Here is a 26,360-nt window from a genome sequence, read left to right as displayed (position 1 = left end):
GTCCAGAGGACATTTCACACTACTCCTTCTTAGCCTCCAGCTCTTGCAGTTTTTCTTTCACCTCTTCTGTGATGTTCCCCCAAGCTTTGAGGATCAAGAGAGGATAAATACAGATGTTTCATCTACAGCAGATCTCCCTAGCCATTTTTTTCTCAGCACTTTGAAGAGTTATGAATCTCTGCAGTAACTACCACCCACTAGAATATGAAGATTCTCTGCCTAAGGTTGAGAGCAGCACACATTTATAAATACGAATATGAATGTTTAGAAGGCAGTTTGGCAAGATGGTTATTTAGTAAAACAACATCAATAGGTCCTCCCCTTGGGCCAATGACCTCTCTAACCTTGGTTTTTGTTTTTATTTTTGTTTTTTTTTTATTTTTGTTGGGAAATGTTGTGGGATGTCTTTCTGTATGCTGTGAATATGTGGGGCTCCCACTGGATAATAAATAAAGCTGTTTTGGCCTATGACAAGAAAGTTTACAGCCAGGTGGAAAATCCAAGCAGAGATACAGAGAAGAAGGGTGGAGTCAGGAGAGAGGCAAGCCTGCTGCCCAAGGAGCAACAAGATGCCAGCAGACCCGTAACGCCACGGCCACGTGGCCACATATAGATTTATAGAAATGGGTTAATTTAAGATGAAAGAGCTAGCTAGCAAGAACCTAAAGCCATAGGCCATACAGTTTGTAATTAATATAAGCCTCTGAGTGATTATTTTATAAGTGGCTTCCAGACCGTGGGTGGGAGAGATTCATCCCAACCACTGGGCCAGGCAGGACCAGGGAAACGTCTGGCTACAGGGGAATATTATTTTAAGGTGTGTTACTTTTGTTTATGTTGCATTTGTTTAACTCTGTGAAGCTGTGTTAATGTGCCTGTCTAAAACACCTGGTGGTCTAATAAAGAGCTGAACGGCCAATAGAGAAGGATAGGCGGGGCTGTCAGGCAGAAAGAATTAATAGAAAGAGAAATCTGGGAGAGGAGAGATCGATAGGAGCAAGAGAGGGAGGAGGACATCAGGGGTCAGCCACCCAGTTATACAACCAGCAACGGAGTAAGAAAGAAAGGTATACAAAAATAGAGAAAGGTAGAAACCCAGACGCAAAAGACAGATGGGTTCATTTAAAGTTAAGAAAAGCTGGCAAGAAACAAACTAAGCTAAGGCCAGGCATTCATAATTAAGAATAAGCCTCTGTGTGTGATTTGTTTGGGAGCTGTGTGGTGTTCCCCGCACCCCCCCCCCCAAAAAAAAAGCAAAAACAACTAACAACATTTTGGTGTACCAACATGGCACTCGAATTTCCATAGTGCCTGAGAAAGCTTTAAAAAAAAAAATGGCTCTTTTAAGAGTTTCTGCTGGACAGTTACTGCCAGACAATGAGCGCACTAGCCAAAAAGTGCCTGCCATGGTGCAGGGCACCAGCATTCCATAGCTGGGAGGGTTGAATGTAGCTCCTGAGCAAATGCACCTCCAACCAGGCCACGAGACTTAGGCTTGGCTTTCACGACCTGAGAAACAGGTGGAGTCTGCTACCAGAGCCACAGGCAGAGGTCCCAAACTGCTCTGCTTAGCAGGGTTTTTTGCTCATCCAGACAAAGAATGCTAAAAGGTACACAATAAAAGTGGTCCAGACAGGAAAACCTCTAAACAGATTACAATGTGCTTAACAATAGGCATAGGCTTAAGAAAAGAAAAAAGGTATAGTCATAGAAAAAATGAATAGTTAAATAATAAAGTCTTGAAAGAGAGAATAAAAATAGTATCAAAGGAAAAAGCCACATAGAGATGGGAAATACACACAGAGTCTGGATCCTGTATGTTATTGTGTTGATTTTGAATTTTCTGATTGTTGAGAAGCAAAAGACAGTTGCTAGGACACCTGGGATTGTGAACAGGACTGCAAAATTAAACCAACCTAGATGCTTTAGGGCTATCTTAACTTTAAAAAAGAAGTAAAAAATGTATTTTTCAAATGGAAGTAAAAAATGCTTTGGAGTTTTGTTCCCACAGGAGATGAGAGGCTATGGATTCCTTTAGGAATGATATGGATCAGGTTTGATGAGGGGAGACCTCTTGAATCTTGACAGGTGATATCTATCAACAAAGTTACTGCTGGTCTTCCCAGGACTTGGTCATTATCTCAAAATTTTCTTAGGGATCCCTTAAGATGCTTTTGTCCATAGTCAGCAAGAAGCAGTTTAGAGAAAATTATACCCACATTCCCAAGAGTTGGGGGGTATGTGTGACTGTTGGTTATTTGGTAGATTATGGATGTTTGTTATCATTTAGAGGAATATAGAATATTGATACAAATTTAAAGTTATTTTTGTTACACTGTATATATGTTTCTACTCTTGTTTGAGGTATTGTGCCTATGCAGTTCATTTTGAAATGTAGGGTGAAGTTCTAGCTTTTGAAAGCTATTATTATAAACTATATAGGATAATCAGGAAACATAGGTTAGTGGTTAGCCATTTATAACAATCAAAATTGTAGATTTTAGGTATGCTTTCCAGATCATATAGAGATATAATTTGGATAGATAGATGATCTTCAAACCTTTCAAAGACCTACAGAATATGACATTTAAAATGTTTTATTAACTTAGAGCTTTTCATGACAATGAGACAACTCTGCTCCTGGCAGTATCAATTTACTTCAGAGATGATGGGCATCAAAGAAACTCCTCATGGAGTTTGTTTTCAATGTGGCAAGGTTAGCCATCAGGCAAGAAGCTGCTCTTGCCTAGACCGATTGACAGTATGTTGTATAAATTGGACATGCAGGGCTCACAGGACAGTGACCACTGAACTTTGCCAAAACAAGGTGGGATGGTCCTTCAGGGTTCCTGATTCACACAAGAAACTGCCAGACATTCCACAGGACATAGAGGAAAGTGACTGACAAGCTCTGCCAATTTAGGCCAGAAAGTCTTTCAAATTCCCTGCTTCATTGAAAAGTCTGCCAGATACTATGGGCCTGTAGGCTGAAGATGGATGTCCCAATGTTGTAGAGGAGCTTTTGGTGACTGTCCAGGTAATCAGATGTCTCTGTCATTTCTAGAGTTTTTGGAAGTTGTTTGCAATGCACTTTTTGTTTACTTAAATAATATTATATCCTTCTGGGGTCTTTGATGGAGTTCAAGACTAGATAGTTATAGTTGCAATTTTCCTTATATATGATAGAAAGTAAGTTAGGTATAAAATTTTAAATTTACTAAGATAGGATAGATTATGGAGTATTATCTTTACATGTACCAGACACAAATGAATTGGAATTCAGTAAATTGTGAATGTAATCTTTACTTGATAATTGTTCTTATTGTATACAGTCTTACTATGCTAAGGTTAAAACCTTTTATTTTTGTTTAGAAAAAAAGGGGGAAGTATTGGAGAATATTTTTTTTAAGATGTGTTACTTTTGTTTATGTTGCATTTGTTTAACTTTGTGAAGCTGTGCTACTACTGTACCTGTGTAGAATACCTGATAGTCTAATAAAGAGCTGAACGGCCAATAGCAAGGCAGGAGAAAGGCTAGGCAGGGCTGCCAGGCAGAAAGAATTAGAAGAGAAATAGAAAGAGAAATCTGGGAGAGGAGAGATCTCTAAGAGTGAGAGAAGGAAGAGGACATCAGGGGTCAGCCACCCAGTTATACAACCAGCAACGGAGTAAGAAAGAAAGGTATACAAAAATAGAGAAAGGTAGAAACCCAGACGCAAAAGACAGATGGGTTCATTTAAAGTTAAGAAAAGCTGGCAAGAAACAGGCCAAGCTAAGGCCAGGCATTCATAATTAAGAATAAGCCTCTGAGCTGGGCGGTGGTGGTGCATGCCTTTAACCCCAGCACTCGGGAGGCAGAGGCAGGTGGATCTCTGTGAGTTCGAGGCCAGCCTGGTCTACGGAGCCAGATCCAGGAAAGGCGCAAAGCTGCACAGAGAAACCCTGTCTCAAAAAACCAAAAAAAAAAAAAAAAAAAAAAAGTCTCTGTGTGTGATTTATTTGGGATCTGGGTGGCGGGCCCCCAAAGAGACAAAGAGTAAGAAAATAACCAACAGCAGGTTTTGTTTGCTTGTTTGTTCGTTTTACCACGTTTTCAGTACCAGGGTAAATTCCTTCTGTGGAACAGGCTTCAAATCCAGTCAGGAGCTGCTGGTTACTCCCGTAAGCAGTCTGGCCACTATTACGCCAGTGGGCACATCTTGTCTGCTTGGTTGGTAGGGTCCAGGCAGTTTAGCACACATCGGCCTGGAGCTGTTGGAGATCTGAGACCTGGAGAATGAAGTCGGGTGACAAGAGGCTTGTGGCTGTAGCTGTGAAAGGAGATGTTCACAGCGTCGGGGAAAGGTTGGTAAGGCCTGAGGAACATCTTGTGCTTTCTACCCTACTCCATCAGCAATTTCTAGGTCCACATGCCTCCAAATATCCAGGAAGCCCACACAGGTTTCTCCACAGCCTAGCAGCTGGTCCCTTGCATTTCCTTTAAGCTCTACCATCACCTGTACTTCTCATTGCCTTCCTACTTACCGAGGAAGGGTCGGAGGCATAATCCAGACTCCCCCAAATTTCACCTCAGGTAGTAATCGCTATGGCCCCTCAGGAACATCTCAGTCTTTCGTCATGTGTGGTCTGATCCCTGATCTTGAGTTGTCTTCGTGGCTCTGGACCCAGTAAGACACCAGACTCACGTGTGCCCTGGAGCTGAAATGAGGGTAGACCGCCACAGTGCTCCAGAGAAGAAAGACAACGCAGAGAAGAAAGACAACGAGGCAGGGCAATGTGTTTCCTTCATTCACTGGTGTTTTGGGGAACTCCCCCCAGCTTTTGTCTTTGTCCCCAGGAGTCCTTTGGCTTCAGAGAGCTCATTCCTCAGGCGTCTTGGCTGCTAAGTGACCCCCTCACAAGCTTCAAGGAAACTGCCTTCCTGGCCCCCAAACCTTCCAGCCTTCCTTTCCTTCTTTGGTCATCTTGAAATCATAGTGTTCATTTTCGTTTTCCTGGAAATGGTTATACTGCCCAGAAAGCAAGCACATAGAGAAGTTAAGTTTCACTTTTGCTTTCTGCAAATGTATCTGTTACCCATCCCTCAGCTCCTGCCTTTCCATATACAGTATCAGCGTGTCCTTCTCTCTGGACACCTGGGCTCATCGCTCCAGACCCCACGGAGGCTCTCTCCAGCCACTGATCTCCTTGCTGTTTTCCTGAGGGAGGGCAGATCCTTGCAGCTGTTGGTGGCTGTGTGGGGGCTGCAGTGAGCAACAGACTCAGCATTTTCCACTCTTTTGGTGGAAACATCGGCTTTGGTTATTTACAGCAGAAGCTCTTTGGGGCTGGTGAGTGAGAAAAGCCTTTGCCTTCACAGCTTTGTGGGCAGAGGGCAGAGCTGGCTTGACTAAGTAGCGAGTCATGTCACCATCTTTTCACAGAAGGGAGTTGTGGGTCTGGAGCTGCCGTTTGGTGGTGCTGGGAGAGTTGTGAAAAAGTTTGGGCCCGAGCAGAATGTTTATGGGAAACCATGCAGTACTCACTGTAAAACAGCTTCCTGTTCAGAGTCTCGTACTTCACTGCCAGGGAGCTATTGGCACAACTCTGTGAGTTTTTCATAATTAGCAAAAATCTAAGTAATGTTTTAACATTGGTACATGAGTAAAACCTGTTTGCTGAGGTCTGATAATGTCTGTCCTTCTCTATAAGAAGGCATCCTTTTCCATTTTCATACATTCACAGAATACACCCGAGAGTAAATGTGTCTGTTTTTAAAGATGCTCAAAGATCTCTGCTCAGTCTAACACTCACCTTATATCATTAGTAATCAGAAATAAACTAATTTTTCTTCCCATTCCTGCTCCTTCTCCTTGCTCCTCCTCCTCCTGGCTTTCCTCCTCCCTTTCCTTCCCCTCTGTGTCCTCTTTCTTCTTTGCTCTGGGATTGAATCTTGGTCTTCACACACGTTGGGCAAGAGCTCTACCACTAAACCAGTCCCAGCCCTTTTATTGTTTACATCTTTAATTTTTAAAAAAATGTACGTGTGTGTGTGTGTGTGTGTGTGTGTGTGTGTGTGCATGTGTTTGTGTGTGGTGTGTGCATTTGTGTGTGTGTGTTTGTGTGTGTGTGTGCATTTGAGTGCATGTGTTTGTGTGTGTGGTGTCACACAAGTGCTATGTGTAGAGGTCAGAGGACAATCCTGGGGCGTCAGACTTGCCTTCTCCCTTATGGGAACTGGGTCTCTCTTGCTTCCGTGGCTGGGCTGTGCACTCTAGGGAGCTGACCCGTGGCCTCCATACCTCATTCTTCCTTGGCTGTCAGCTCAAAGTAGGAGCGCAGTGGCTACCGCTGTGAATCATCATAGCTGGCCTCTCACGGGGTTCCAGGGGTCACAGGTTGTCAGACTTGCTCCACGAGTGGTTTTACCCACTGACCCATCTTCCTGGCCCTGTTTTTACTTTTCACTATCAATAAAATTATTTTATTGTGGTCACTGACAGCATGCGCTTGGTAAGGCAATTGATTGTGTCATTGTTTGGTTTTTTTAAAATATTACTTAAATATGCATTAAAGTAGGTTTACATTTAAGAATTTTTATATTAAAATTTTCTGCGAACAAGATCCTTTCTTAATACATTTTCCTATATTGTTTCATACCTAAACAATCTACAAACCTATAAAACTATCAACGCTAATGACCTGGAAGCCGATGTACATTTTGTAGTTAGAGAAGGGCATCCACTTTGGTTTTATAAATTATGTGCAGTGTCCACACTGTTTATCATCAATCAAATGCTGATCACATATTGTTGTCTCCCAACATGGTCTGCTGAGAGTGACTCTTTTCTTGGTAGAGACAACATGTGGTCTTAAAACCATGAAAATGGCCAAAGCCAATTTTTTTAAGGCAAGATTTTACTATGTTACCAATGTAGCCACCGCTAGCCTTGAACTCACAGTTCTTGTTTCAGGTGCCTCCCAAGTACCTAGTGCACTTATGTTACTTAGCCAAAGCTGATGTTTGTTTAAAAACAGCAGAGAAGGTGACTATTTAAATATTCTGTCTTATTAAAACCTCAAGATAACAAAATGCTACACAGAAAGTGAATGCTTCTATCATCATTTAAAGATTTGTTTATTTTTATTTTATGTGTTTAAATGTTTTGCGTGTGCACATGTGTGTGCACCATGGGTGTGCCTGGTGCTGTCAGAAAAGGGCACTGGAGCCTTGGAACCAGAATTACGGAGTGTGGGTGCTCTGGAGGAGCAGCAGGTGCTCCTAATGGCTGATCCAGCTCCCCAGATCCCTCTATCATCATTTAAATGGTATCAGCTAAAACAAAATTTAAGAATCAATAAAACAGATTAAAACTACATTGCAAAGCAAAACCCACTGGGATTCCGTTATAGAGGCAGAGCTCAACCACTACCATTCTGGAGTTTCCAGAATTTATTTTTGAAAAATCACTTTGGTGAGTTATGGCTTACAGGTAGAAATAACTACACTGTTATTTTAGAAAGGCATACTTAAATTCCCAATGCACACTTCATTAGTTTTTGTTTACTGAACTGGAATTTATTACTTTTTCAGAAAATATGGCATATCTTTTAAAATATACATATTTAGTGATTAAATAACCATTCAAGAGTTATTAGGTTAAAAAGAAAGAAAGAAAGAAAGGAAGGAAGGAAGGAAGGAAGGAAGGAAGGAAGGAAGGAAGAAAGAAAGAAAGAAAGAAAGAAAGAAAGAAAGAAAGAAAGAAAGAAAGAAAGAAAGAAAAAACAGTGTCTTCAGGACACAACAGGACTGACTGTGAACTCTGATTGTGAACACATGAACTCTCAGAGTCTACGGCAGCACATACACGCTGCACAGGTCCAAGCCAGTCGGGCTCCCAGCACTGAGATGGGGAAGTAGACGTGAGCTCCCATCCTCAACCAAGAAGCTCTCTGCAATTAACAAGCAAAGCAAAGGAAAAATTAATTTCTCCAAGGGGGTCTCACTGGGTATACAAACTATTTTCAAGGGCAGGCTGCATGCCCTGCAGTAGATGGCCAACACAGAATGAACTTAAAGGTTTATTGGGGTTTTTGTTTGTTTGTTTGTGTGTTTTTTCCCCTGAGACAGGGTTTCTCTGTGTAGCTTTGCGCCTTTCCTGGAACTCACTCTGTAGACCAGGCTGGCCTCGAACTCACAGAGATCCGCCTGACTCTGCCTCCAGAGTGCTGGGATTAAAGGCATGTGCCACCACCGCCCGGCTTATTTGGGGAGTTTTTTGTTCTGTTTGCTTGTTTGTTTTATTACATATTGCTTTATTTGGGCTTTTTTCTTTTTTAACCTTTCTGGTCTCTTGATTATATATTGTGCTTTACAATTTTAAGTTTCTATGGGGTGTGTGTGTGTGTGTGTGTGTGTGTGTGTGTGTGTGTGTGTGCATGCATTTCTCATTCTCTTTCTTAGTTTCTTTTTGTTTGTTTGTTAGTTTGTACATTTTAAAAAACCCTTGTCTTTTTAATTTGCCTGTTTTCTTAGAGGAGAATCAGAGAAGGAATGGAGCTGGAGGGGCAGGGAAGTGGGGAAGATCTGGGAGGAGATGAGGGAGAGGAAACTCTGATCAGGATATAGTATATGGAAATAACTTTATTTTCAATAAAAATTATTAGGTAAGCATTCTGTGTACTTTTATATAATGAACATAAAAAGGAATGTTACATGTTGGATATTTCACTTTGCTCATTTATTCTGTAGGTCTTTTATGGGTGTAAAGCTTAGAAAGAAAAACTTCCTTAAAATTCTCATTAGATTCGGATGGTTCAAACCACTAGTAACACTAAGCTCAACTCTGACATTACCTTTAAAGTAGAAGTTTCTAGAAGTTTTATTTCTTAATTTAATGATCTGGTTTACAGCAGTTAACTAAGTCAAGATTTTTTTTTTTTAAGAAAGTATTTTCTGTTGAAGCTCAGAGTGGAAGAAATGTTTTCTGTGTGCTCTTGCCTTGAAAAATAAGATTGTGTAGCACAAAGAGAAATGGATAAAATTTACAAGTAGTTCCTGGCATCCTGCCAGCTTTCAGTCCGATGCAGCAAAGTCCACAACTGTCACGTGGGAACATTTCAGGACGGAATTTCACAATGGAAGTGTCAACAAGTCATATCTGCTGTCCTAACTAGGAGGTTCCACTAACTTAAGGCACGGCAGAGGCGTGTATCTGGCAGACAGGCTGTCGCTATGAATGAGGAACACGTAACACATAGCAAGGCATAGGGGCCAGTAAGAACACAGTAATAAGACCTACTAGAGACACATCTCTTAGTTCTCTCTGCCATCCACTTTCCACCGACCTACACAGCTACAGCTTTATAATTCCTCCGAGAAGGAAACATCTCCCACACTACTGCACGAAGCAATTTCACTGCACATTCTATACTGCAGTGAGACCTTCAACTTCTCTTGCAGAGCTTGGCCTGTCTCAGCGGGATGTCTTTGGAAGGCCAGCTTCTCCTGCTTCCCCAGCTTCTGGGTCCACTCCTTGTTCCTAAAGTTGTATGCAGAGTTCGTGTGTGTAAGCCAGTGTTCAAAATCTGGGCTCTCTCACCTTATTTAGATTTGCTGCAGTGGCGGTGGCCATGGTGAGGCCACTTCTCACCAAGAAGCAGTCCCAGAGAGGCAGGAGAAGGGCCTGGCCTGGAGTCAAGACCTTCCTTTGTCCTGGGCAAAGGGACAATTTGCTTATGTCAGGGAGGCCCCTGCCTGCAGCCTAAGGGTGGCTTGATTTGTACTTTTTAAATTTTGCAGTAGTCTTCCTGATTTGCTCAAGCTGCTCATGAACTCACTTTGGAGCCCAGGCAGGTCTTGAACTTGCCACCCTCCTGCCTCAGTTTCCTGACTAGTCAGGATTATAGGCCACAATAAAATTAATATGTTCATTTTATTTTGTTTTGTCTGAAAGTTAAGAGCATGTCTTTCTTCTCTTGATCATTGTTTCTGAAGGATCTGTGTGAGGCAGGAGACACTTGTTCTCCATTAGATGAACCCTTCGTTCCTGTCTTAAGGACACTAATGTGTTAGTGTATTTGAGGTTTGCTAATTAATGCAATTTGATCACTGGCCATTGCATACTTGTGTGGAAATATCACCAGTTCCCACTCACAAATATGGGCAGTTTTTAATGGGGCAATTGAAATAAGAGAAATTTATTCCCTTCAAGTATTGGAAGCCAGAAATCCAAAATTAGTTCAAAATTAAATGTGCAGTTGAGTCCATCTGGATGATGCGAAGTATTGACCCCATCTGAAAATCGTCAGTCACGACAGCCAACTCACTTTTGCTGTGTAAATTATATATTCACAGACTCTGGGGCTATGATGTGGGGACATCTTTGGGGTCATGATTCTGACACTGCAAGGAGGGCTACCCTCTTCTGAACTGGAGATGCAGAAACTGACAAGACAGAAAATAGCTGTGTCTTCTTCCGGGGTGACACCTAAACTCACCAGGAATATAAATGAGGTACAGAGCCATGAATCAGTCCGTGAGGATAGGAGTGGCCTCCAGGGGCCACTGTGTCCTGAGGGGTGAGTTTCTGTTTTACCACTTCACTCTCCTTACCTGTCTGGTCTTTCTCCTTTCTCACAGATCTTCTACAGTGACGACCATGGATCAGTTCATCTCAGCCTTCCTGAAGGATCCGTCAGGAAAGAATTGCCAGCAATTGGCTGTGGAATTCTTACCTCACTACTCTACATTAATCAGTAAGGCAGGAGGCATGCTCTCTCCAGAAACTCTCAGTTATATTCAAAAAGCCCTCCAGGAGGGAAAGCTGACGGACATGGTGAGCCAGATTCAGGAAGCACTAACTGCCGCAGAAAACGCTTCCCTGGAGATCGCTGTCATTGGGGAATCTGGGGCTGGCAAGTCCAGTTTCATAAATGCCCTGCGAGGGCTGAGCCATGAAGCAGAAGGGTCAGCTGGTGTAGGGATTGTGGAGACCACTATGAATAAAACCCCCTATCAACACCCAAAATATCCCAAAGTGATGTTCTGGGACCTGCCTGGGACTGGGACTCCCAATTTCCTCCCAGACACTTATCTAGAAAAAGTGGGATTTGCTAACTATGACTTCTTCTTCATCATATCTTCCTCTCGGTTCAGCCTTAATGATGCTATCCTGGCCCAGAAAATCAAGGATGTGGGGAAGAAATTCTACTTTGTTCGAACCAAGGTGGACAGTGACTTATATAACGAAGAGAAAACCAAACCCAAAACCTTCAAAAAGGAGAAGGTCCTTCAGCAGATCCGAGACTACTGTCTGGCTAACCTTATCGGCGTTGGAGTGTCTGAACCCCGCATCTTCTTGATCTCCAACTTTGATCTGGCTGACTTTGATTTCCCAAAGCTGGAGCAAACTCTGCTGCAGGAACTCCCTGGGCACAAGCGCCATATGTTTGCACTGCTGTTGCCCACTATCTCTGATGCTTCCGTCGAGATGAAGAGACGTTTTCTCAAGGAGAAGATCTGGCTGGAGGCCTTGAGGTCAGCAGCTGTGTCGTTCATCCCCTTTGCGACCTTCTTGAGTGGCTTCGATTTGCCTCAGCAAGAACAGTGCTTGAAGGAGTACCGAAACTACTTTGGCTTGGACGACACATCGATTGAAGAGATTGCTGACAAGCTCAGCAAGTCCGTGGAAGACATCAGGGGCTGCCTCAAGTGCTTGGATTTCTGGTCCCTTGTAAAGGATGACAGCATGGCAGTCAAAGCCGCAAAGTGTGCTGAATCTTTTTATGCCGTGAAAGGAGGTCCTGAGTCTTCTGTCATCCAGGGTGTGAAAGTCTACTTTCTACGCTTAAAATTCCTTGACACGGTGGCTGATGATGCTAGGCATCTCTTGAACAAGTTATAAACAGTAAATATTGCCTAACTAAACAGTAAATGAATTTAAGGGCTTGTGTGTTTCAAGTTGGGAAGGGGGGTTTCCTTCCTCCAGACTCCCAGGCCAGCTCTTCCCTAAGGTGCACAGATGTCTGTCCCATGGAGGAGGTCCATTGCTTGCCTTTAGAGGTCACTCCCATGTGGGAATTGTTGTTTGACCCTAGCTTGTTTTCTGCGTTCATTGATTTATCATGCTTGATCTCCAGCAGTAACACACCCCCTGCTTTCAACTATTCTCTGTGCTAAGAGAGAACCTGTTGCTGATCCACTTATGCTGGAAAACACACACACACACACACACACACACACACACACACACACGCGCACACACACACACACGCGCACACACACACACACACACACACACACACACACACACACACACACCAAAGCAAAACAAAAAACCAGTTTGTAATAGCAAAATGAGAATTATACATTACCATTTCCCAATTCTTTCTCAGTTAACATCTCAACACCCTCCTCATCAAAATAAAGGATGTTCTATAAATATGAGAACACTATTAAATGTTTAATAAAATGTTTGCAGTGGGAAAATGCAACATGATCAGGAGGTGGTGACAAGATAAAGTAGTGAAGTAGGAGCTGAAGGGACACTAGCCCACTCGAAGGGACATTAGCCCAATTAGCACACTCAAAGGGACGCTAGCCCACTCGAGCATGTGGCTCTGGCAGGCCTTGCCCTTCTCTCCCACTCTTTCTGCCTTGCTAAAAACTGTTAGATCACATTCTAAAGCTAGCCACTAAGGTCTATTCTCTTATTTGACCACTTCCTCCTCCTGAGGCTCACTGCCAAGGTCCAGCTATCGAAATGTTGAAGTCCAGCAATCAAAAGCCCCCTTTGGCTCACCTAATTAACATGCCCAATTAAAATTAAACACCTCGTCCTAACATGAGGTTTCCCATTTTACCTTTATAAACAGCCATTTGTTTTATGTGTGGCATCTGTCCCCTCTCTATCCAGAGGCGGTCCTTTGTCCCTCTGAGACAAATTCCTTGTCCCCTTTCCCTTGTTCCCGTCCCCTTCTCCCTCATCCCCTACCTTCTTTACCACCACATCCTAGCACATTCTAACACAGCTTTTTTTCTTAAAAATTACACTTGAAAAGTCATTTGCTGCTGTTTTTCTGCATGAGTAAGAAGGCTGCCACTTTAACTTTTCTTCCCAGTTCAATAAAGGATCTCTCTGTGAAAACAAGTGTTTGTGTTTAATCTGGGGTCCAGGAGGAAGCCCCCACTGTGTGCAGGGTTGGGTTGGAGTGTCGTCTTCTTCTGGAGAAGATCCAGGAAAGATCATAACACATAAGAGATTGGGGTGGCGAACACTGGGTGTGTCTGTAGCTAGGAGCCCTGCACACTAATGTAAGAATAGGTATGGCTGATTGCAGGAACAGCAGAAATCTGATAGAGACTAAGGGGATGGAAAGGGTGTGGAGAGGGTCTTGGAGCCATTTCAAAGAAGGCCTTGCTAGGACTTTGTTTCTTCCTCAAGGGAGGCAGAAGGCAGGCTGGGTAGAGGAACAGGCTGGCATAGTGTCCCCAGAAGAGGGTCCCTGGTGTCTACTGAAGCATGCTTGTGGGGAGACCAGGGCGTCACCTGGGCGGCTCTCTGCATTCATCCCAGATGAGGTCACAGTGGTCGGGAGATAGTGATAAAAAACAAAGTGTCTGCTGGGGGAGTAAACATGGAATATGAAGTAGTAGCAATGGCAGCCGAGAGGCTGGGAGGAAGGATTGTGTGGGTGACCCCTGTATGACCTGGAGGGCAGCATCACTCCTACCTGACATGGAGGGGAGTGGAAGGAGCTGAAGCAAGGAGAGGAATCTGAGGTTCAACTGCATTCACAGAGTCGGAATCTTCCTAGACATACATACCAGAAGGAGGTGCTGTGTAGATAGTCTGATAATTGAGGTGGTGGGGAGGGATCCCGGAAGATCTAGGATGGGTTGAGTTAACCAAATGGGTGAGTGGATACAGCAGGATCAGAGTCTGGACACTCCACAGACACCTCAACTTTCAGGTCTCATTGTGGAGAGATTATACTGGACTTATGCACTTATTGTTTCATTTTCTTAAAAGCTGGTAATTCATTGTTTTTTTTTTTTTAAGTCTTTCTTTTGCCTTTGGGATGAAGTGTCTTCTCAAGTGCCACTGTCCTTCCTTCATGGTTTGAGGCTCATATTGCAAGCTCATTAACAAATCCCATCTTGAGGCTGAAGTTTTGGTGGTAAGTGTCACAGAACCTTGACTAGGACCCATCCTTTCTTTTTCCTTGGCCTGAGATATGGCCACAGTGTCTCTACTTCAAGGCAACCGTCCTGGAGCAACTCCAAACAAAGTGGTGGAGAAGCACATGGCTGTCAAGTGCTCTCCTTCTGGAAGGTGTGAAAGGGTTGGGTTTGGAGTGTTTATAATGAAACACTTAGAAGAAGCCCTTAGGAGGTGTCATCTAAGGGTTCGGGTGTGGTACCCCCAGTTTTCACCTCAGGGTCTCTGACTGGGCATCAGAAGGGGTTTTGAAACTTCAGTTAGAAAGGACTAGTGAGATTACTCAGTAAGAAAAGGGCTTTTGCCACACAGACTTGCTGGAGACCTGAAATCGAACTCCTGAACCCATGTAAAGGAGGAAAGAGAGAATCAACTCCACAGGATTGTTCTCTGACATTCATACACATGCTATGGCATAACCACAAAACACGTTCACAAACAACAACAACGAGAGCGATAAATACAAAAATTAAAAAGACCAATTAGATGACAGTGACCCTGTGCCTGCTGCAACCTAACAAATGTAAAGATAAGAGTTAGGTTACCTAGCTGAGAGTGGACACAATCCAAAAAAGCCAGAGGAGAAAGCTTGCTGGAGTGAAGTGAGGAGGTGTGTGGTCCATGTGTCCTATCTGACTCACATGCAAGAGAAAGAGCTGGTGAGGAGTCATCACAAGTCCCTTCCTGAGGCATTCTGGGAAGGCTAGCTTCAAATGTGATGTGCATATGAGAAAAAATTGCTATTAGTCTTGCTGGCTCTCTCATACGTGGAGCCCAGATTTAAAATGATATGTTTGTGTGTATACGAGTGTGTGTGTGTGTGTGTGTGTGTGTGTGTGTGTGTGTGTGTGTGTGTGTGTGTGTTTATACTTGAAAATGTGTAGGTCATGAAACCAGAAAGGGGATCGTGAAAGGGGAAGAGATCTTATGGATAGCGGGAACCAGAGATGGTAGTGGAATACACCCAAAACAAAAGCAGAACTGCAAACTAGCTGGGGAAAGAGAGGGAACTGGATGTGGGGAAGGGGTCATGGGGGATGGCAAGGGGGGAGGAAAATGAATGTGCACAAAGTGTAATGACGTGTATGGAGGGGCTGCAATTCAGCCCTTACTTTGTACGCTAGCCTAAAGCATTGATTAAAATTAACCTTCCTTGTTTTTAATGCCTTTGCTTCCAACTCACCAGATCCACGAGAGAATGTCAAAAGTGTTCCTGAAATGAAGCACACGAAACCCATTTCAACTTATCTTCCACCAGCCCCTCCAAGGCCAACACCCAGAGGCCTCTCACTTTTCCATTAGAAACCATTCCCACTCCCCCACCTACCTACTCTCTGCCAAATGTTAAACACAGGCTGGCCAACTTCCTTGTTATAGCAAGCTCTGAGTAAATAGCCCGTGTTTGCTTTCACTTTTGATGTTTGTTTCTACAGGTCAAAAAGGAAGCTAGGAACCGAATGAAGATGAATTACATAACAGCAAAATGCATGGGACCCAGCTGAAGTCGGCCTGATAGAAATGTACAGCTTCAAATATCTGTATTAACAATACCAGACAGGGTGGACTTGATAAAGAGTCATGATTTTTTAAAAAGATTTATTTATTTATTATGTATACAGTGTTCTCCCTGCACATAATGCCTGCATGCCAGAAAAGGGAACCAGATCTCATTACAGATGGTTGTGAGCCACCATGTGGTTGCTAGGAACTGAACTCAGGACCTCTGGAAGAGCAGCCGGTGCTCTTAACCTCTGAGCCACCTCTCCAGCCCAGCCATGATGTTTTATAAGACCTCAAACCAACAACCTATTCCAACCCCATTAAGAAACTCAAAACAGAAAAGCAAACTCAGAGAAAGTGGGGAAATAAAGATCTGAACAGACAGAAAATATTGGCAAAAACTAGCCAAAGTTGGTTCTAGGGGGGAAAATTAATATAATTTACAAATCATTAGCTAAAGTCTAGCTAGACTAATCCAAAGAAAGACATACATGACCAAAATCGGAGATGGATGGGGCTGGCATTGCTGGATCTGCAGAAATGAATGAATTCTAAAGATCTGTGGAAGTCTTTGCTTAACAAATAAGCCAACATAGATGAAATAATAAAACTCCTAGAAATATACATGATGAAAGATGAAGACTTAATAGAAATCTGAAGAGTCTGTACCAAGTAAACACTCTGAATTAATGCTTTTTAATCTTCTCACAGGAAAGTCCAGTATATGGATATCAGTTCTACACTATATGTTCACTAGCTAGAAAAAAAAGAGCTGGAATAATGTTTCTATAAGGAAATGATAAATATCTGAGAAACTAGGTATGTTTAAGCAGATTTAGACACAACATATACATGCATTGAAAGATTACATGGTACCCTGTTAATTTTTGTTTTCTTATATTAGAAGTGCTTTGTGGGTATGTGTGGTACACTCAAATGTTTGTGTATTTGGCCTCTTGGTTTGCCCATGAAAGTGAGGGAGCATCTCTCAGGAAAGCTATTGCCAAGGCATGTCCTGAGCCTCTAAGTCTACTTGTGGGAGCTTCATCATTGAACGAGTCTTGAGGAACTCATTCACTACTCCCAGGATCAGACGGAGATCCTTGGCATTGGACCGAGAACCAGGTCTCCTCCTGCACTTATCAGCATTCACTGCAGGGAGACCTCTGAGGCCCTGCAGAGCCCAAGGCAGTGGTGCTGTCGCCATCACTGGAGCATGAACCCTTTGCTGGGTCTTCCAATGTCAACATGAAGGGTTGGATACTGTCTCCTCGGCAATTCCTAGTTGACCTTGATTTGCCCTCTGTACCAGATGGGGGCTTAGCCAAAGTCTCTAAACCTTCCATATTCATGGACTCTCGAGACCACAGTCACTGTTCACAGCCAGCCTTAGCCGACCATTGTCTCCCCACATTGCTGTCTTTGTGAATGACAGTGACTGATTGCAATTACTGATTAGCTGCCTTTAGTGACAGTTACTGATTGCAAAGATGCTGTTCATTTTATGTGTATAATTCTCAGGTGACTACTCAGCTCCACACACTGAAGTAACCAAATGAACAGGATGCAGAGGCTTCTGGGCATGAAGGAGAGCCCAAGAATTGACCTGCCCAGGTCACCTTATGTATGAGTCTCCAGTTCTATGGGCATCTGATTGCTGCCGCAATGGGTGCTCACTGTCTCAGGACTCCCAGGCAACTATTGGTGGCAACTATTAGTCTGTCATGAGGACATCCTCAGGTATACCTTTGACAGCTTCCCCACTCCAGTTCCCTCTTCTTCAGTTTATCCTGGACAGGCTCCCATCTTTTGAAGAGTTCTTAGGTGGAGGAGAGAGGAATTAAGAAACGATAGAAAGAGAGACCTAGATGATGAGAAGAAAGACAGAAACACAGGATAGCTTCGGGAAAGCCTGAGTCAATAACTGACAGCAGCTTCTTTTATGCACAAGGGATTTTTATAATAATGCCAAGGGGAGAGGCAGAAGATCTTCCCCCTGCAAGATCAAAGCATACCATACAGCGAAGTGTAGATTCTTCAAAACATCTGGTAGCCATGGCTGTGGTCACATCATCCCCTTATGCAGCCCTGCTGGGTAAAGCAAGCCCAGATTCTCTGACCCTGAGTAATTTCTCACTAGGAAGCCTCTGTGGCCTCCCCACAAAGGCTATGTTCAAATCTCTATGAAAATGTTTCTGGCTGTTTTATTGATAACAAAAGCTCATATTTCAGCAATAACAGTGAAGAAAACCTAAGCAGAACAATGTCTAACATCACCTCTTAAAACAAAAGTTAACCTGGGCATGGTGGTGCATGCCTGCAAATCCAAGACTTGAATCGTACAAACAGGAAGATCAGGTGTTCAGGGTCATCCTGGTGACATAGTGACAACCGGGCTACATCAGACACTGCCCCTCCCCACACACAAAGAAAACCTAAACCCAAACCAACCAAACCCAAATACAAAAATACACAACTTAAAACTAAGAAACTCAAAAGGAAAACAAGCTCAAAGCCGGATCCCTTATGCTCTGTCCTGGCTGGACTCTTGGCTCTCTGCTGCCCTCATGTGGCTATTTGCTTTCTTAGCAGGTAAGGCTAATGGGAGCCACTGAATTCTTACACAATTCTACACTCTCTCCCTTGAAACACCAGCGGCCTTGTCCTAGGTAAAGTGCCATGCACAAGTCTTCCTCATCCATGGGGCAACACCACTCTACTTCCCACCACAGTTAATGACAGGTCTGTCTGGTTGCAGGCTACCCCACTGGGGTTACTCTCAAGGGCTAGCCTTCTCTCATTCATTCATTCATTGCATCATCTGACCCTTCTAAAACACACCCATTCCTGACTCCTTTATGTCTGCCATTTCCTCCCTGATGTTAGCACTTGTATTGCTACTCTGCATGATGGCAATGCTCCCTAACTGGTCTTAGCTTCTAAATAAAAGGTATTTCATTACGTTATGCATATGCAGCACCTCGGGAATCGCTTGTTTCTGTGACTTTTCCATCATTACATAACCTGTCCCATACCCCAGACTACTGACAGTCAATCCATCTTTGTAAACATAAAAGCTTCAGCAGGAAAGGCTTTCATCAGCAGGCCCCTACCCCCACCCCACCCCACCACCCCCGCCACCCAGACCTCCTCCCTTCTGTTCCCCCATAATTCCCTCATGTCCAGTCTCAATGTCCACCTCATGTTATCCCAACACTGCAAGCCGACACCAGGTTCAAGGCCTTGACTGTCCAGTGCTACATCCCCACAGAGGGCTTCTCCCAGACTTGCCCTGCCTTGCTAACTTATCTCCCCTGTCACCCACTGAACCCTCCCCTCACATCCTATTTAGAATTGAATTCCTCTTTCACTCTGAGTCTCTTTGCCACCTTGTGTGGCCCACCGCAAGCAATAGCAGTGCACAGTGTGTTTTATGTGTGTGAGTTTTGCTGACTTACGTTTCCTGGTGCCTCTTTTGCATACTGTAGTCATCCCGGGCCCTTAAAAACAATGACTATATTATGTTCTCAGCAAATACTCTTTGGATGAGTAATATTGATATTATACAAAACAGTCTTGTGAAAATTGTGTCTTGGCTCATGTGTCTCAACTCATCTGTTGGGTGTGTAGGTGGTGGCTTCGTTTCTCTTCCCTTGAATGAGACTATGGGAGAAGCCACTTCATCTCCCACTGTTCTCTGTCCCACATCAGCACTTTTTTCTGGAGCTCCACTTCACCTCTCTCAGTTTGTGCCGTGCCTTCCTAACGCACACAACTCTTCAACTCGGGAACTCACTGATGGCCTCACAAGCAGAGAGAAGGAAGGTGGGGAAATGTTAGTAAGACAGTAAGGAAAGACAAGCGAAGAATGAGGTCAAAGTGGAGGGCTTCAAGAAAGAATGGAAAATTACTCACTTCCCTACTACCCCCAACAACAGTAGAAGAAAGTAACCAGCACACTAGAGAGAGACAGACAGACAATAGGAGGAAGGGTGTGCTGATGCAGAAACAGGAACTGGAAACGGACCAACAGCTGGTACAGGAGCTGTGAAGTTGGGATGGCATGACGGGAAAACGGCTGTCATTCATCTTTTCTTGGGTGTCCTGCAGAAGGACTCAGCAAGACACCCTCTAGAGGGAGTTCTAGCATTAAAATAATCTCATTGTCCTTTTCCTGTGCTTGCTCTTACTAGGTGAGAGGGGACAGGAAATAGCTGCCCCATCTGATCCAATCTCCGTCCACCAACCTCTCATCTAGGGATGCTCGTGTCACCCTGGAAACTCTCTGTTTCAGACTGTGGGGCTTAAAGAGACAAAAGCCTCCTCTCACAATGATGGGAACGCCAAAGAAACTAGGAATTTTCCCAAGGTGATGTATATGCAAAATGTCCCAATTTTATCATTGCACATTAAACACAGGTATTAAAATGCCATACTATACCTTGTAACACATCAGTTATGCAAAGGGCAGTGGGAGAGAAAGGAGACACTGTCGAGAAGACGACAGTGTGGAAATGGGTCAGACTGGCTTCTGCACGTCTACCCACTGAGTCCTGCCACCTGCTCTAACGTACTGCTCACTCACCTGAGCTACAGAACTCTCACTGTCCATGCCAATGCTTACCACAGAGAGTAAGTCAGGAGGGTGAAGCCGTGGCTCTCAAGAAAGTCGTAAATGCCAGCCCTGGAACTGGAACTCCCAAACTAATGACGAAAGAGACCCAAAGGAAGAGCCAGGGCCAATGGGGATAGAGTAAGGAAACTGGTCAGGAAGTCCTCAGGGACCAACTAGACCGAGAATACAGGAGTATGAAGGAAAGTTTCTTCACATTATATCTGACCGTGCCCCCCCCCCCCATTTCAGCACATTCTCAGGAAAGCATTTAAGAGCGTCTCCAACTGTGACTTTCCCCTTTGAGAACACACCTTTGCCTGCCCTCATGGAGCTGCCTTACATCTTTGAGTTGTGAGTGATATGCAGAGAACTATTGATACATTATAAAGGGATCAAATATAGGTACTAGGTACACATGGGGGACTGGGGTAGGAGGACCATAAATTTCAAGCAAGCCTGACCTACGTGGCAAGTTCCTGGACAGCTTGAGCTACCAATAAAAATCAAACTATTCGCCGGGCGGTGGTGGCGCACGCCTTTAATCCCAGCACTCGGGAGGCAGAGACAGGCGGATCTCTGTGAGTTCGAGGCCAGCCTGGTCTGCAGTGCGAGATCCAGGAAAGGCGCAAAGCTGCACAGAGAAACCCTGTCTCGAAAAACCAAAAAAAAAAAAAAAAAAAATCAAACTATTCAAACAAAGTACCATTTTGGTTTTTTTTTTGTTTTTTTTTTTGTTTTTGTTTTTTTTTTTTTTTTGGTTTTTCGAGACAGGGTTTCTCTGTGTAGCTTTGCGCCTTTCCTGGAACTCGCTTTGGAGACCAGGCTGGCCTCGAACTCACAGAGATCCACCTGGCTCTGCCTCCCGAGTGCTGGGATTAAAGGCGTGCGCCACCACCGCCCGGCCTGCGCCACCACCGCCCGGCCCAAAGTACCATTTTGAACACCATCCTGGCCCAGGGTATTTATAACCCAGAGGGAAGGAATATATTGCTTCCTATCCACAAATGTCTGATGGAACATGGGACCTGGGACTTATCCTAACCCCTGTGAGATATTTCTTTTGGGTCAGGAGCTGTGCTTCGTAGTTTATAGTGCACAGTACCAGAGCCTACATTCCCCATGCCTGACATTGCCCTCTAGTCACGGTCTTTTGTTTTCACAATAAAAGTGTCCCAGACTTGACAATAAACTTTATGGTCAAAGTTTTAAATTTTTTTGACATTATGTGTCGCACATGTAAGTTCATCTTCTCACTGGCCAGTCCTGGATGAGAAGAGTAATGTCTGACCCCTTGACCTTGGCTTCCCAAGAGCAGAGGTCCCTCCAGGCTTATGGGAGGGCAGGGCCATGGGACAAATGTGAATGTGACAGAGTCAGCATCTGCTCTCATGGAATTTCCGGCTTAGTTTTAGTAGAGCACAACAAATACACACAGTTTTCTGCCTATGTGAAAATGTCAAAACAAAATCCACTTTTACAGTGCTTATAAAAATAAAATAAATGGTATAATAATTTCATAACTGGTCTCAATGTGCCTGATTGCAAACTTAGAAAGTTACAAAGAAATAACACAGAGAAAAAGAATACACATCAGAGCATAGGAAAATTGAAGAATCAGGAACAAGTTGGCATACTTGTTCCATTTTTGCACACACTTAACATATTTAGGGCTTGGGGAGATGGCTCAGCAGTTAAGGGCGCTGACTGCTCTTCTGGAAGACCTGGGTTCAGTTACCAGCATCCACATGGCAGCTCACAACAGCCCAGGGGATCTGACACCCTTCTTAGACACAGACCTATATTCAGGCAAAATACCCAAACACATAAAAAGATAATAATTATTTTTCTATAATAAATAAAGTGCACTCAGAATCTCCTGTATGATTAGGTGAATCTGTTGCCTAGAAGCTGTAGTGGAAAAACTCTGTGTGTGTGTGTGTGTGTGTGTGTGTGTGTGTGTTGTGATCTACTAAGGCTAAGCTGGACGTTTCATGAGAGCAGGGGTGCATCTCTCCCCTGTTCCCTCTTCCTGTTAGTCTCCATCCTCTTTCCAAATCACCCCAACCCAGTTTTTTAAAATTTGCATTTTGCAGTCAGAAGAAAACATGATGTTCATCTTTCTGAGTCTGTTTTATTTCCATAGCTTTTATTTTATAAGAAGCATTGTCCAGTTAATTGAATTGTATGCCTGAAAAAAAGTAGAAGTTTCTCGTGAGCCCAAACTCCCTTAATGTCTGGGGGCCAGTAACTGATGAGTAGATATCTGTCAATTGAAAACCTGGTCTGGAATTAAGTATATTAGCTCATGGTGGATCTTTGCATAGCATATCCAGGTCCTGGGTTTAAGACTCATGGTAGATCTTAGTGTAGCATGTCCAGGTCCTGGGTTTAGTACTCGTTAGTGCAAACACCATAACACAAACTGGCCTTTGTCCAGGCAATGCAGAGGACACAGTATGCAGCCCAAAGGAGCAGATAAAACAGGAACACCCAAAATCACTATAATAACTCAGATAAAGGTTAGAAAAATACTCTATAACACTGTTTTTAAAGTATTTGTTTATTTATTTTTCAACAGACAAATATCCCAGGCTGTGCTGATCTTCCAATTCTCCTGCCTCCACCTCTCAAGGGCTGGGATTACAGGCATGCACCACTCTCTCCAGGCCTTCACATGTACAGCAGGCAGGTACTTTATCAACTGACTTTTTTAAAATTTTTTACTTTTAGTTCATGCATCGTAGGTTGGCCATGAACTTGTTTTGTGACTGAGGATGATACTAAATTTTTGAATGTCCTATCCTACCTCCACTTCATGAGCCAAGGGAGGATAGACATTTGTCACCATACCCAGTTTATTTTTCAAAATTTAAAGTTTTTATTTATTGATAGAGTCTTGATAATTCCTAGAATCAAGCAACTGTCTTGCCTCAGCCTCCAAAGTATGTGGGACTCCAAATCTGTACCACCGTAGGCAGCTAATACTTGTTAGAGTGAATTCATGCCTTCTGGGAAGAGGGGTGAGTTAATTCTGCAGGCTCAGCGCTTACAGATGAATGGTTCTGGTTGGGACACAGCATGTATGGTTTGATATATTCAAACTACTAGAGAAATGTAAGTGTGCGTGGGTTTAATCAGGGACACTTCCTGGAAGAAGAGAATCTGATTAAACTTTGGACAAGGCAGATGGTTGGGGTAAGAAAAAGGAGAGAAGCCAGAAGGACATTTAGTACTATAAATATTAAAATTAGTTTGCTGGATTGGACACCACCTGGGAGGTGTCAGTAAGAGGCCGATGGCAGAAGTTGTGCACACTTACACAGTGGAAATTCTGGTGGAAGTTGTGCACACTTACACAATGGAAATTCTGACAGTTATCTGGCTAAGGAAAGTAGCTTCTATTTCCACAAATCCTTAGAGACTTCCCTTGGCAATTAGAACTCTCAGGAAAGGAAGCCCCCTACAAAGTTCAGTGAAATAACCACGCTCACTACACACTGTTTATTTTGAGACGTTAGTTCAGTGGGCTGTCTAATATCATGTTTTCTTGGCAGCTCCGTCTCGGTCTCTCTGTCTGTCTCTCTATCTCTGTCCCCCTCTTCATTGCTAGGACTGAATTTAGCACCTCTACACATCCTAAGCAGACATTCTACCAATGAGCTACATCTTACCCATCTCCCTCCTTTAAAATCTTACTTATTAATGCCATCGTTCTCTATAACCAAAGCCTGAGACTGAGCAAGCACATTTCTGGGACTTAGCAAAACTTCCAGAACTCAATTCGGATGCCCGACTCTGCTCTCTGCTTTCCGTAAGAGAGTTGGATTTCCCGGAAAAGATGGTTTTATTGCAAATGGTGGACAGACAACTGCTGCCCAGCTGGGCAAGATGGATGTGAGTCCTGTTGATAGTTGAAATGCAAATGACATCGAATAAAAGTTTGAATTCTGCTCTGTGTTATTGGAGGGGAAACAGGTCAGTCTAAACAGTCAAAAGGATAGGGCAGGAGACCTGCAGTGCCCAGATGGTTGAGGTCACCTTGAGCATCATACTAAGATTCACCCTCAAGCAAAGGAAAAATAACAAGAACAAATAAAAACCAAAATGATAGATGGTGGCATGTTTTTTGCTATACAGTTGTACGCATCCATCACTCCCATGTATACCTGCTATGTCCCACATACAGAATATGAAAACAAATCCATCTTTACCCTGTTGTTCCTGAGTAGCAAAATGCTCTGTTTTTATACCTTGAAGCAGTCTTCCTAAGGTTTCGCAGTATAAAGACGAGGCGTCTCTAAAAAGAACTCCAGAGACTTGTTTTCTGCTATCTAGAAGATTTTTCGTTTATGCCACTCATGGGAGACTATATTATATAAATAACAGACTAGTGATAGTTTTGTAAACAAATAAGGTGCATGGCACATTATGTAAATTAGAAAAAAATGATCACATGTGTCCCAGTGCCTGGAACCTAAGAAACTCTGAATGGAAGATGAACATTAGGGAGAAGCGTTATGTCTTCTGGTAAGGAAAACATTCTAACTTTAAATGATAAATGATACAATCTCAACGCTCTGGTACTGCAGTGCTTGTGTTAATAGACTTCCATCCTCTATAATATATTCAGAAACAATTCTGCAAAAGAAGGAAGGGGGAAAACCCATTTATCACAAGAGATACAGTTAGTACCAGTTTAGGGATTATAAAGTCCTTGCCAGCACCTCTCTGTTAATGATTAAACTGAGTCTCACAGAGAGGGCATTATTTACTGGTCCCCACACAGCTATGATGTGACAGAGTCCAGCTCCAGAGTTCAGTGCTGGCTGCCAATCCTGCAGCGGTCCAGCCCTTTCTGGAGTGCTCCAATCACATCCCGATTCCTCAAGCTATAAATGAGGGGGTTGAGCATAGGAGTGAGGACCGTATAGAAGATGGACACCACCTTGTCCTGGCTTGGGGTCCGGTATTGCCTTGGCCTTAGGTAGATGAACATGGCTGCCCCATAGAAGAAGGAGACAGCTGTCAGGTGGGAGGAACAGGTGGCCAGAGCCTTTTTTCGGGACTGAGCAGAGTGCATACGGAGCACAGTTCCTAGGATGCGAGCATAGGAGGCTACGATGATGGAGAAAGGGAAGAGCAGCATGAAGACACAGCAAACAAATACTACCTTCTCAAACAGGGATGTGTCCACACAGGCCAGCTTCAACAAGGAAAGCATCTCACAGAAGAAGTGGTCCACCTCCCTCAGGCTACAATAAGGGAAGGTCATCACCACCACCATTTGCACCAGGCCATCTACTATTCCAAAGGCCCAAGAGCTCCCAACAATCTGGAGACACACCTTCTGATTCATGAGGACAGGATAGTGAAGTGGGTGGCTAATGGCCACGTAGCGATCATAAGCCATGAGTCCCAGCAAGAGCCCCTCAGACCCCACCAGGCAGACAAAGAGGCCAATTTGTATGCTACAACCCACAAAGGAGATGGACTTTCGACCAGACAGGAAGTTGACTGCCATCTTTGGTACATTGGTGCACACCAACATGAGGTCCATGAGGGAGAGCTGACTGAGGAAGAAGTACATTGGAGTGTGAAGTCTGGGGTCAGTGTAGATGAGGAGGATGAGGAGCACATTCCCACAGAGCGCCACTGTGAAGACTAGCATGACTATAGAGAAAAGAAGAAGATCAGTTGGGCTGTGGGAGAAGATGCCCAAGAGGATAAAGTCATCTGTGGATGAGTGGTTCAACCATATCATCATGCTCAATTGTTGTCCCAGATCATCTGAAAACATGGACAAAGACATTAATTGATACCTCTCTCCCTCCCCACCTCTGATTTTTTTCTCTATCCTACACATGCATGTGTACACACCCACACACCCACACCCACACACACACACACACACACACACACACACACACACACACACACACACACGCCTTCCCTCCCTCCCTCCCTCCCTCCCTCCCTCCCTCCCTCCCTCCCTCCCTCTTTGTCTCTGTACTAAACATTCTACCAGGGGGCTCATGCACGCTAGG

At 43.8% G+C, this 26,360-nt stretch overlaps 2 protein-coding genes across 2 annotated transcripts; one reads left to right on the top strand and one right to left on the bottom strand.

The window, feature by feature from the left end:
* The first annotated feature begins 5,089 nt into the window (after window positions 1–5,089).
* On the top strand, window positions 5,090–13,080 carry LOC128122169 (T-cell-specific guanine nucleotide triphosphate-binding protein 2-like). The gene is made up of 2 exons (XM_052757497.1): window positions 5,090–5,330; window positions 10,622–13,080. The coding sequence occupies exon 2, from the start codon at window positions 10,641–10,643 to the stop codon at window positions 11,883–11,885; it is 1,245 nt and encodes a 414-aa protein (XP_052613457.1). The 5' UTR covers window positions 5,090–5,330; window positions 10,622–10,640; the 3' UTR covers window positions 11,886–13,080.
* Window positions 13,081–25,132: 12,052 nt separating this feature from the next.
* Window positions 25,133–26,080, bottom strand: LOC128122987 (olfactory receptor 2V2). The gene has a single exon (XM_052758897.1). It carries the CDS (start codon window positions 26,078–26,080, stop codon window positions 25,133–25,135), a length of 948 nt encoding a protein of 315 aa, XP_052614857.1.
* Window positions 26,081–26,360: the final 280 nt, after the last annotated feature.

This window comes from Peromyscus californicus, unplaced genomic scaffold (assembly GCF_007827085.1).
Source record: "Peromyscus californicus insignis strain IS unplaced genomic scaffold, ASM782708v3 Scaffold_3__1_contigs__length_106647218, whole genome shotgun sequence".
NCBI lineage: Eukaryota > Metazoa > Chordata > Mammalia > Rodentia > Cricetidae > Peromyscus > Peromyscus californicus.
This window is presented reverse-complemented; position numbering and strand designations above follow the sequence as displayed.